The sequence below is a fragment of the Neovison vison genome, chromosome 12 (genome assembly GCF_020171115.1).
Source record: "Neovison vison isolate M4711 chromosome 12, ASM_NN_V1, whole genome shotgun sequence".
NCBI lineage: Eukaryota > Metazoa > Chordata > Mammalia > Carnivora > Mustelidae > Neogale > Neogale vison.
Window position 1 is genome coordinate 78,948,122 of NC_058102.1, and position 12,527 is coordinate 78,960,648.

The following is a 12,527-nucleotide window of genomic DNA, read 5'->3' on the forward strand; positions in this document are numbered from 1 at the left end:
TGGGAACAAATCCTTAACTTTTCTTAGTAGGTTGGTTTTTAGCAAAGACTAGACCATTTCTGAAATTATTTTAAATGAGGAAGTGTTTCATTTTATGAGTCAGGATTCTAAATGCAGAAGGCGATAAAACATGAAAACAGAGTAAGAGAAAGCAGGATGAACTCTGGGGAAACAGAACTGGAGGCATCAGTGTAACTACATGATTGTGTGTATAAGTTGTGTGTGTGCTGTGTATTTATATTTCCTAGCTCTGTCACTGAAAGGGCTCAGAAGTGAAGGCAACCTTATAGCAATAAGCATGCCCAGCACCCTGAGCCCTCTAAAAGAAACCAGAGCTCCTATGACAGAGAGGTAATTTCAGGGTAGGACAAGGAAGGTAAAACAAGTTGAGCCTAGCATATTTTTTGAGAAAGATAATGAGGAGGTACCCAAAATAGTGAAGGGAATATGTCAGATGGGCACACGAGTTTGGCAAAAGGGACTCTAATGGCCAAACTGGAAACAACTTAAGCATCAACACCAATAATGCATTATAAATCATCAAGAAAAAATACCTATCAATGATTTCTTACTAATAATGTATGGATCAATAAATCGGCAAAAGGGGATGGCTCTTCCTTACAGGAGAATGCTTAGTGCCAAAATTGTACAGAGAAGGACAACTATGCCTGGACAATCAGCAATTTGCAACTACCATAGTAAAGACTGGTTTAAACAAGAATCAACAATGGATGCTAAATGTAGCACAGAAATTCTGAAGAGGAGGATATTTATAGGATTTTAAAGAGTCTCCCCACAGACTACTCACAAGAGGAAAAACAATTACATAGTGGAGAAACTGAACAACATTTTTCATGAGTGATCAAAAGCAGCATCACCCATGAAAGGCAGGTAGACAAAGGTGACTATGAATGTGATACCCTGAGAAGCTCACAGGGCTTACACAGTATTCTGACCAGGAGGAAATACTCTGAACCTAATCATAAGGAAATAGCAGACAGGCGAATATGAAGAATATTCTAGTAAGAAAAAAGATAAAGAGGCTCTATTCTCCAAAAATGCCAATGTCATAAAAGACAAAAACTGAGAAACTGTTCTATATCAAAAGAGAATATACATCAAAGTACTGTATCAATATGAAATTTCCTGAGTTGATACCTGTACTGTGCTTAATAAGAGAACATCCCTGTTCTTACTGAAAACATTAAAATCTTCAAGGAGTAAAAGAGCATGATGTGTGCAACTTACATTCAGATGGTTGAGAACAAAACATATCTATACTGAAAGAGAATTGATGATAAATCAAATGAGGTAAAATGCTAATAACTAATGAACATGAGTAAAGGATATGGAAATTCTTTGTTTATTCTTGCAAATACTCTAAGTTTGTAAGAATTTCAACACAGACAGTTAAAAAAAGAAAAAAACACATTCTTACATTTCTCAGTGCTTCATAAATGGCTCTAAATGCTGGTTGTTTATCATCGTGGTAAACACCTCTGTTCCCATGAAGAATAAAGATTCCTTCTTCTTCTGCTTCCTGGCAATTGCTTCCATATATACAATGATCTGGTCGATAATTCCATTGACACGGAAAAACAAAAAGGCTTTCTATGCGAAGAAAAATAAAACAATGAAGCAAATAACCCTAATTCCACAGAATTAACATTCTGCAAAAATTTTAAACACACAGCTCTTACAGGAGAAGATTTAAAATAGTGAAAAATGTTTAAAATTTAGATCCTTTCCTACAAAAACAATATTAAGAAAAGTTTTTTTAAGAAGTTCTACTCTGTCTTAAACATAGTGATAATCACAAATATAAGCCAAAATTAAATAAATGTGTTTCTTTATTTACTAAATAATACCTATGATTTTTTACAAATGGGAAGAATTAAAGAAATTTAAATGATTACCTGGATTATGAAAAAAGATGATATTCAACAGATCTTGATCCCCCCATGTGATGTTAAGTTTGTATTTTTTAAGCAATGGCATAAGTATATCTCCCCATCGCAGCCGTACAGTTGTCATGTCATTCTGTTGGTAAATACATTGAGAAGATCCTCAGGCCTCCATGGTTAATATGGCAGCACAATGGCAGTTCCCCATTCTTCCCTCAGTATCACAGAGCAACAAGAAGAAATGCAAACTTCTTCTGTTACAAAACCAAGTGACTCTAACGTAAACCTAAATGTGAGCAGTACTGTCCATTTGGGAGTAGGAAAGATAATAAAAGAAGGTATCTGAAGCTGCATGTAGAAGTAATAAAACTAATAAAAGCCAGGAAAGACTGGGAAAGAAAAACTAGGTGATAGTTTTAAGTACTTTGTAGATGATAGTTTTAAGTACTATGACCATGATCTCATCCTAAAACCCAGATCAGATTGTTTTAGTACCTATGTCATATGTCTAGACATAGTATCTGGGTCTATATCACAGTTATTGTGGATTCAACCTGTTAACATACAAAGTACTTGGACAGTACTTGGCACATGACACATCTCAGTGTTAGCTATTATTATTACCAGGATCACTATCACTCTTAGACTGATTAGCCAATCTTTCATAATTGACATTTCAAAGAGATCAATTTGAAACCAGTAAATCAAAAACAGATTATGAATTTCATCAGGTGCCTTTTCAGCCTCTATAAAGTTGCTCAAAGTTCATTATTTTAAGACACAAAGTCAAATACCCAAGGAAACAACCAAGTTGAAAGAGGGTCTGGGGGCGCCTGGGTGGCTCAGTGGGTTAAGCCACTGCCTTCAGCTCAGGTCATGATCTCAGGGTCCTGGGATCGAGTCCCACGTCGGGTTCTCTGCTCAGCGGAGAGCCTGCTTCTCTCTCTCTCTCTCTCTCTCTCTGCCTGCCTCTCCACCTACTTGTGATCTCTGTCAAATAAATAAAAATCTTTAAAAAAAAAAAAAAAGAAAGAGGGTCTGAATCTTGTGAATGTGGGTGAGAAGCAGTGGAGCTGAATACTAAGCCTTTCCAATTAATTTGATTCTTAAACTCTTCAGACTTAACCCAATATTCCTCAACGCACAGTTTTCAGTGTGCACAGTGAATTTTAAAAATCCTTCACAATGGGGTGCCCGGGTGGCTCAGTGGGTTAAAGCCACTGCTTTCGGCTCAGGTCATGATCCCAGGGTCCTGGGATGGAGCCCTGCATCCAGCGCTCTGCTCAGCAGGAGACCTGCTTCTCTTCCTCTCTCTCTCTGCCTGCCTCTCTGCCAACTTGTGATCTCTGTCTGTCAAATAAATAAATAAAATCTTTAAAATAAAATAAAATAAAATAAAATGCTTCACAATGTTAAGTACAGAAATTAAGAATAACATTTAGAAATCTTTACAGCAACTCAACAGAATGTTATGTCTATTTAATCTAAGCTGAGCCTACTTCCCTCTCTCTCTCTCTTTCTGCCTGCCTCTCCGTCTACTTGTGATCTCTCTTTGCCAAATAAATAAATAAACTCTTTTAAAAAAACAAAAAAAACTGATCCTTCATACACAGTCTGAAAGACACTGTTATACGCTATTCTAGGATACATAATAAACACAATGGGAATATAAACAATCTATCTTTTAAGAAAGAAAAAGAAAAGAGAGAATTCCAAATGGGAAAAAGCTATATATATATATTTTTTTTTTAAAGATTTTTTATTTATTTATTTGAGAGAGAGAGACAGTGAGAGAGAGCATGAGCGAGGAGAAGGTCAGAGAGCAAAGCAGACTCCCCATGGAGCTGGGAGCCCGATGTGGGACTCGATCCCGGGACTCCAGGATCACGCCCTGAGCCGAAGGCAGTCGTCCAACCAACTGAGCCACCCAGGCGTCCCGGGAAAAAGCTATATATTTAAACTAAATATTATCTGCTATAATTTTATTACTCTTGTGTGAAGTTTCTCAGAACACCAAAACACTCTGGAAAATAACTGAAGGAAGTTTTACTTAAGGAAATAATAAGAAGATACTTTATGGAAAGGACAACTCTGAAATAAGTCATTTAGCATGTTAACTAAATATTCTTAGCATCTGAAAAGGGAACTCTGAATTGTACAAGGACAAAGACTACCAACACATTCAACAGACAGGGCTGGTGGACCTCTTGTGCCATGCCATGTTCAAATCTTCATTGAATTTTTTCCATTCAAATATAATAAATATAAATATAAATATATAAAATATATATATAAATGTACATATTCAAAGAAAAAAATGATTATGAACATTGGGGAGAGTATGTGATATGGTGAGTGCTGTGAAATGTGTAAGCCTGAAGATTCACAGACCTGTACCCCTGGGACAAATAATACATTATATGTTAATAAAAATAATTAATAAAAAAGAAAATCAACGAAGGATCAAATTACAAGGTCTAGTGCAGTCTTAGGAAAAAAAAATCAAAGGGGTGAAATAACCCTTAGGTGTTAAAGAAAAAGTCCTACTACAAAAATTTTGGATGAGAAGCAATAACACTAGCTTTAAATGCAATTATAAAATCTAAAATATCCAAGAGAACCAATGAAATATGGTAAGAAATGAGTTTAGAAAAGAAGCATTATAAAAGACGTCGAACTTTCACTCTTCACAGACGACATGATACTCCATATAGAAAACCCAAAAGACAAGCAAAAAAACTGCTAGAACTGATAGAGGAAGTCAGCAAAGTTGCAGGTTATAGTATCAATGCACAGACGTCTGTTGCATTTCTATATACCAATAATGAATCAGCAGAGAGAGAAATCAAAGAATGAATCCCATTTGCAATTGCACCAAAACCAGTAAGATATCTAGGCATAAACCTAACCAAAGAGATAAAATATCTGTATCTGAAAACTACAGGACACTGATGAAAGAAGTTTAGGGGGGCTCCTAGGTGGCTCAGTTGGTTAAGCAACTGCCTTAGGCTCAGATCATGATCCCCGGGTCCTGGGATCAAGCCCTGCAAGGGGCTCCTTGCTTGGCAGAGAGTCAGCTTCTCCTTCTGCCTCTCTTGGCTACTCTGCCTGCTTTCTTCTCTCTGTCAAATAAATAAGTAAAAATTCTGAAAGGAAGGAAGGAAGGAACGAATGAACGAACGAACTGAGGAAGGACAGAAAGAAGAAGAAAGAAAAAAGAGAGAGAAACAGAGAGGAAGGAAAGAGGGAAGGAAGGAACTGAGGAAGGACAGGAAGGAAGAAAGGAAGAGGGAGGGATGGATGAAGGAGGAAATTAAGGAAGACACAAAGAAATGAAAACATTTTCCAAGCTCATGCGCTGGAAGAACAAGCACTGTTAAAATGTCTATACGGCCCAAAGCAATCTTTTAATGCAATCCCTATCAAAATACCACCAATATTTTCAGAGCTAGAACAAACAGTCCTAAAATTTTTATGGAACCACAAAAGACCCCAAGTAGCCAAATGTTGAAAAAGAAAATCAAAGCTGTAGGCATCACAATTCCACACTTCAAGCTATATGACAAAGCTAAAGTCACCAATACAGTACGGTACCAGCACAAAAATAGACGCACAGATCAGTGAAACAGAATAGAGAACCCAGAAATGGACCCTCAACTCTATGGCCAACTAATCTTTGACAAAGCAGGAAAGATGTCCAATGGAAACAAGACAGTCTCTTCAACAAATGGTGTTGGAACACTGGACAGCCACAAGCAGAAGAATGAAACTGGACCACTTTCTTACACCATACAGAAAAATAAATTCAAAATGGATGAAAGACTTAAATGTGAGACAGGAACCCATCAAACCCCTAGAGGGTTAAACCTCTTTAACTAAAGAGGTTAAACCTCTTTAACCTCAGCTGCCATAACTTCCTACGAGGCATGTCTCCAGAGGCAAGGGAAACAAAAGCAAAATTGAACCATTGGGGCTACATCAGGATAAAAAGCTTCTGCACAACAAAGCAAACAATCAACAAAACCTTTAAAAGGCAATCTACAGAATGGGAAAAGATATTCACAAATGACATGTCAGATAAAGGACTCGTATTCAAAATCTCATAAAGAACTTACCAAACTCAACACCCAAAAATACAAATAATCCAGTCCAGAAATGGGCAGAAGACATGTACAGACATTTCTCCAAAGACAACGTACAAATGGCCACAAGATGTTCAACATCACTTGACATCAGGGAAATACACATCAAAACCACAATGAGATACCAAAACCTCATACCCATCAGAATGGCTAAAATTAACAACTCAGGAAACAACAGGTGTTGGCAAGGTTGTGAAGAAAGGGGAACCCTCTTATACTAAGGCAGAATGCAAACTGATGGGAATGCAAGCTGGTGCAGCCACTCTGAAAAACAGTATGGAGGCTCCTCAAAAAGGTAAAGATAGAAGTACCCTACGATCCAGTAATTGCACTACTAGGCATTTACCCAAAGGATACAAAAAGTGATTTGAAGGGGCACCTGCACCCCAACGTTTACAGCAGCAATGTCCACAACAGCCAAACTATGGAAAGAGTCCAGATGTCCATCGACAGATGAATGAATAAAGAAGATGTGGTATACATCTACGAGGGAATAGTACTCATCCATCAAAAATAGTGAGATCTTGTCATTTGCAATTACATCGATGGAGCGAGTGTATTACACTAAGTGAAATAAGTCAGACAAAGACAAATACCATATGGTTTCACTTATACATGAAATTTTAAAACAGATGAACATATGGGAGGGGGTAAGATAAAAAAGAGAGGGAGACAAACCATAAGAGACTCTTAACTATAGGGAAGAAACTGAGGGTTGACAGAAGGGAGAAGGGTTGGGGAATGGAGTAACTGGGTGATGGGCAATAAGGAAGGCACTTGATGTAATGAGCACTGGGTTAATGCAAGTGATGAATCACTAAATTCTACCTCTGAAACTAATAACACACTATATGTTAACTAAATTTAATTTAAATAAATTTTTTTTAAAAAGAGTCATTACATATAAAAAGAGTTCAGGTTATAGAAAAAAATTTTTTAAGTAGAGAAATGGTCAAGGAGTATGGGCAAACAGCCATTCACAAAAGAGAAAACAAATGGCCAAAAATTAAATGAAAATATAGGGGCCCCTGGGTGGCTCAGTGGGTTAAAAAGCCTCTGCCTTCAGCTCAGGTCATGATCCCAGGGTCCTGAGACTGAGCCTGAGACAGGCTCTCTGCTCAGGCAGCCTGCTTCCCCTTCTCTCTCTCTGCCTGCCTCTGCCTACTTGTGATCTCTGCCTGTCAAATAAACAAATAAAATCTTTAAAAAATAAATGAAAATACAATTTTTCCAAACTGACAGTATAGTCAGGAAAGTATAAGTTAAAATATGATATATTCCAGCCATATAACTACATGCTCATACTAGTACACACAAATAATAAAACCAAATCATCCATTCTCTGCTATCTCATATACACATTAAAAGTGTGACAGACTCTGTACTGACATAAAAACCAGTCAATTATATATTTACTAAGTAAAAATAGCAAACTGAAGATGTATAAAACTATTTCTATTTAAGTGCTTATGTACATGTACATCTGTTTCAAAACATTTTCCTAATGGGTCTTAAAAATATATAGTAAAGTCTGTAATATCATTTGGGCAAAGAAATGAAACTGAGAAGAGTGGTATGTAAGGGGAGACTTTTCTCTTTTATTCTACATACAATGAATTATTTAAATTTTTATAAGCCTGATATCATTCTGCAATTCTTTAATTTTTTTAATATTTTAATATTAATATCTAATATTTTTAATATTTTATTTATTTATTTATTTGAGAGAGAGACAGTGAGAGAGAGCATGAGCAAGGAGAAGGTGAGAGGGAGAAGCAGACTCCGCATGGAGCTGGGAGCCCGATGCGGGACTTGATCCCAGGACTCCGGGATCACGACCCAAGCCGAAGGCAGTCATCCAACCAACTGAGCCACCCAGGCGTCCCGTTAATTTTTTTTAAGTTTATTCATTTATTTAAGTAAACTCTATACCCAAGGCGGAGCCTGAACTCACAACCCCAATATCAAGTCACATACTCCTCTGACTGAGTCAGCCAGGTGCCCCCATTTTGTAAATTTTAAAAAGGAAAGTGTAGCTCTAATTTACTAATTTTAGCAAACCTGCCACCAAAATGTGCACATATTAAGGTCAATTAATTTTACTTTAGAATAATGTATGCTTTTGAAAATACTATCATTATGAGTCTATCTTTACATAAGCATGAAACTGATAGATAGCTATTCATAGCATGTTCCAACAGTGTAGAAACTGGGAACTCGTCAGTTTCCAAAGATCAGTTATTGCACTAATCTCTGAAAAGTTCTATCCTTGTTATAAGATGTTCATTGATACTCTGTTCTCATAAGCTATATATATATTAGAGTAAAAGTCCTCATGACATACATTTTGCAAATATGTAAAAATAACCACCGTGTCTACTTCATGGACATGGAAATGTTCTCTTTCCAATATTTTTTTTTAAAGATTTTATTTATTTATTTGACAGAGATCACAAGTAGGCAGAGAGGCAGGCAGAGACAGAGGGGAAGCAGGCTCCCCGCAGAGCAGAGAGCCTGATGCAGGGCTCGATCCCAAGACCCTGGGATCATGACCTGAGCCGAAGGCAGAGGCTTTAACCCACTGAGCCACCTAGGTGCCCCATCTCTTTCCAAAAAGAACTCACTAAGGGCCCAGTTTCTAAAACTTCCATATATCCTCTGCCAGTAATTATCTACTCATGTCATATCCCACCCTAAATATTCCCAATACAAAGTTGTACAAAACACACATTCTGCTCTCAGTAGGTAGAGAAGACAAAGATTACAAAGTAATATATAGCAGGATGATAACAGAGTACACACCAAATATTCAAGAAAAGGACTCTCAAGATGCCTTATTTGGGGTGCCTGGCTGGCTTAATCAGTAGAGTATGTGACTCTTGATCTCAAGGCTGTGGGTTTGAGCCCCACGTTAAGTGTATTTTAAAAATAAATAACAGGGGCGCCTGGGTGGCTCAGTGGGTTAAGCCGCTGCCTTCGGCTCGGGTCATGATCCCAGGGTCCTGGGATCGAGCCCTGCATCGGGCTCTCTGCTCAGCCGGGAGCCTGCTTCCTTCTCTCTCTCCGCCTGCCTCTCTGCCTGCTTGTGATCTCTCTCTGCCAAATAAATAAATAAAATCTTTAAAAAAATAAAATAAAATAAAATAAAAATAAAAATAAATAACATGGGGCACCTGGGTGGCTCAGTTGGTTAAGCAACTGCCTCAGCTCAGGTCATGATCCCAGGGTCCTGGGATCAAGAACTGCATTGGGTTTCCAGCTCAGCAGGGAGCCTGCTTCTACCTCTCCCACTCTCCTGCTTGTGTTCCCTCTCTCTCTCTCTCTGTGTCAAATAAATAATAAAATCTTTAAATAAATAAATAACAAAAAAATTTTTTTTCAAAGATGCTTTACATTCTTTGGTTTTCCCTAATAGAAAAAGGTTAAGAAATATCCTAATAGAGATTCACTCTTCTTTTATTATTTATTTATTTGACAGACAGAGATCACAATTACGGGGCCGGGGGAGGGGGATAGGGAGCAGACTCCCTGCCAAGCAGAGAGCCGAAGTGGGGCTCGATCCCAGGACCCTGAGATCATGACCTGAGCGGAAGGCAGAGGCTTAACCTAATCCACTAAACCACTCAGGCGTCCCACCTAATAGGGATTCAATACCGCAAATATAATCATAACACAAAATACAAAGCAATAGCTTAACCACTATTCTATCATTGTCTACCAAGCATAATGAGAAACAACAAAAAAGTAGAATTTTTACTATTTTAATTTGTGATGTATACAACTATTATACATCAGTTTGGAAATAAACAGTCATGAATGATAGGGACTGGGTGACAGAAAAGCAAATTAAGAATTTAAAATATGGCCACTGGTAGTCTTACAGCTTTTCATGCAGTAAGAACCATGCGTCAACATTCACAGATGTGGAAGAAACAGTTTAGAAAGTTACTATAAGTAATCAGTTATATTACTAGAGCCAAAAGTTGTAGAATTAGTAGGAAAAAACAAGGCAATGTTTGCTACAGATACAGTCTGGAAAACAATCAGGAAAAACAAAGACATACATAAGAAAAAAGGAATCAAAAATATATTTTATGGAAACACCTTAGCAATCATAAATATAGTAATATTTGAAAATAAAGCAAATCTGTGTTGCTCCCTGGGCAAGAACAGGATTGTTTGGAACACAGGGATAGTAGGAGTAAAGAAAACTACACCTGCTGAATTAATGTATAATATAATCATGCCTCTCATAGTCTTCTTCATTAAGTCTAATTACACACAGATGAAAACAAAGTTCAAAGTTTAGAAATGATTTCAACTCCCATATCTACAGCTCTAGTTGATTTTAGAACATGCCATGACACACACAAAAAAAAGAAGGGGGAGAAAACATTGCAGTATTTAGGAGTGACATTTAAATAAGTAAAAGACAATCACAGATTTGAACTACAGAGTTATAATTTTGAAATGTTTAAAAAATAATGGTGTTATACTACATTATCTCTAAGGTTCTTTGCAACAGTAAACTTCTCATAATTCTATGAATTTCAAATGAAGAGTTACTGAGAAGTCATATTATCCCTTAGCAGGTAATCTTACAGCACCATCTTCTGGTATAATATTACTGTGCATAGGCTAACAATCAGAATAGGAGGAATTCATGGTATTATGCCAGTTTTATTTAGTACAACTTTACGGTAAAGGAAATTTTAAAACTCAAGCTATATTAACAAATTGGGTAGTTGAAGAAATGTTGTGAATCAAGAGCACAGGTTACACTAGCCTCATTAAAGCATTCAAAATTGAAAAGCACACAAAACTGAAATAAAATCAAGATTTCATCAAGAAAATGAGAAGGCTAAAACAACAAAAAAAAAACTAGGCTTACTAAATCTACAGAAAATAAGAATGATGGGTACAAACAGTCCTAACACTGAAACGTCAAGGTGTGGGCAAGGCTACAAGCAATTGTTATGCCTACACCAAAGATGATCAAGGAAACAACTCTAAATGAGGCCAAGATTTAAATAAGATACACAAGAGGAGTAATGAATAACAGTGTGAAGTCTGGGCTACCAGAAGCCATAAGAAAAATATCTGATACATATATATGTATATGTACACATACACATATTTTCTCATATCATCAAAGATATAATACTCCTTAATGTTTAATATAGCCCCAACCAGATGTAAAGGGATAAACAGCAAGTCTATAAAGGTATCTAAGAAGCCACTGTATTTAGCTAACATTTAAGCGCTTACCACATGCCATGCTCTGCACTAAGCATTTTATTTTCATTTCTCATTTTAATTCCAATGTAATAATTACACGTTATATTAGTTTCAAGTATTCAATATAGTGATTCAACAATTCTATACATTAGTCAGTGCTCATTGTGCTCTTTAATCCCCATCACCTATTCCATGCATTTCTGCACCCACAAACTCTCTGGTAACCATCAGTTTGTTCTCTATAGTCAAGAGTCTATTTCTTCATTTGTCTCTTTATTTGTTCACTTGTTTCCTTAAATTCCATATAAAAATGAAATCATACAGAATTTGTCTTTCTCTGACTTATTTCACTTAGCATTCATCTGGCTTCACCCATGTTATTGAAAATGGCAAGATTTCATTCCTTTTTATGGTTGAGTAATAGTCCACCATGTGTATGTGTATATGTAGGCATATATGTGGTATATAACCACATCTTCTTTATTCATTCATCAGTGGACACTTGGGTTGCTTGCTTCCATAATTTTATGCTTCTTATAAATAATGCTGTGATAAACATAGGGGTTCATGTGTCTTTCTGAATTAGTGTTTTTCTATTTTTTGGGAAAATACCCAATAGTGAAGTTACTGTATCGCACTGTAATTCTATTTTTAATTTTTTTGAGGCATCTCATACTGTTTTCCATAGTGGCTGCACCAGTTTGCATTCCTACCAACACTGAACAAGGGTTCCTTTTTCTCCAAATCCTCACCAACACTTGTTTCTTGTTATTTTTGATTTTAGCCATTCTGACAGGTATGAAGTCGTATTTTTATAGTTTTGATTTGCATTTCCCTGATAATGAGTGACGTTGAGCATCTTTTCCTATGTCTGCCATCTGGATGTCTTCTTTGGAATACTATCTGTTCATGTCTTCTGCCCATTTTTTATTTCAATTACTTGCTTTTTGGGTGCTGTAAGCTCTTTATATATTTTGGATACTAACTATTCTATATGTCATTTGCAAATATCTTCTCACGTTCAGTAGGTTGTCTTTTAGTTTTGGTGATTTTCCTTTGCCGTGCAGAAGGTTTTTATTTTGATGTAGTCCTAATAGTTTATTTTTGCTTTTGTCTTTGTTGCCTCAAGAGACTTATCTAGAAAAATGTTGCTACAGCTGATGTCAAAAATTACTACCTGTTCTCTCTTCTATGATTTTTATGGTTTTAGGTCTCCCATTTAGATCTTTAATCTATTTTGAGA

At 36.6% G+C, this 12,527-nt stretch overlaps 1 protein-coding gene across 2 annotated transcripts in view; it reads right to left on the reverse strand.

The window, feature by feature from the left end:
- The window catches only part of GXYLT1 (glucoside xylosyltransferase 1), a 57,947-nt gene that overhangs the window by 15,012 nt on the left and 30,408 nt on the right, over positions 1-12,527 (reverse strand). For both annotated transcript variants that reach the window (XM_044229385.1, XM_044229384.1), the window contains 2 exons: positions 1,917-2,040; positions 1,439-1,611 (listed from right to left, as the gene is read on the reverse strand). In XM_044229385.1, the coding sequence (XP_044085320.1) occupies positions 1,439-1,611; positions 1,917-2,040 (297 nt within the window). The remainder of the gene's footprint in view (positions 1-1,438; positions 1,612-1,916; positions 2,041-12,527) is intronic.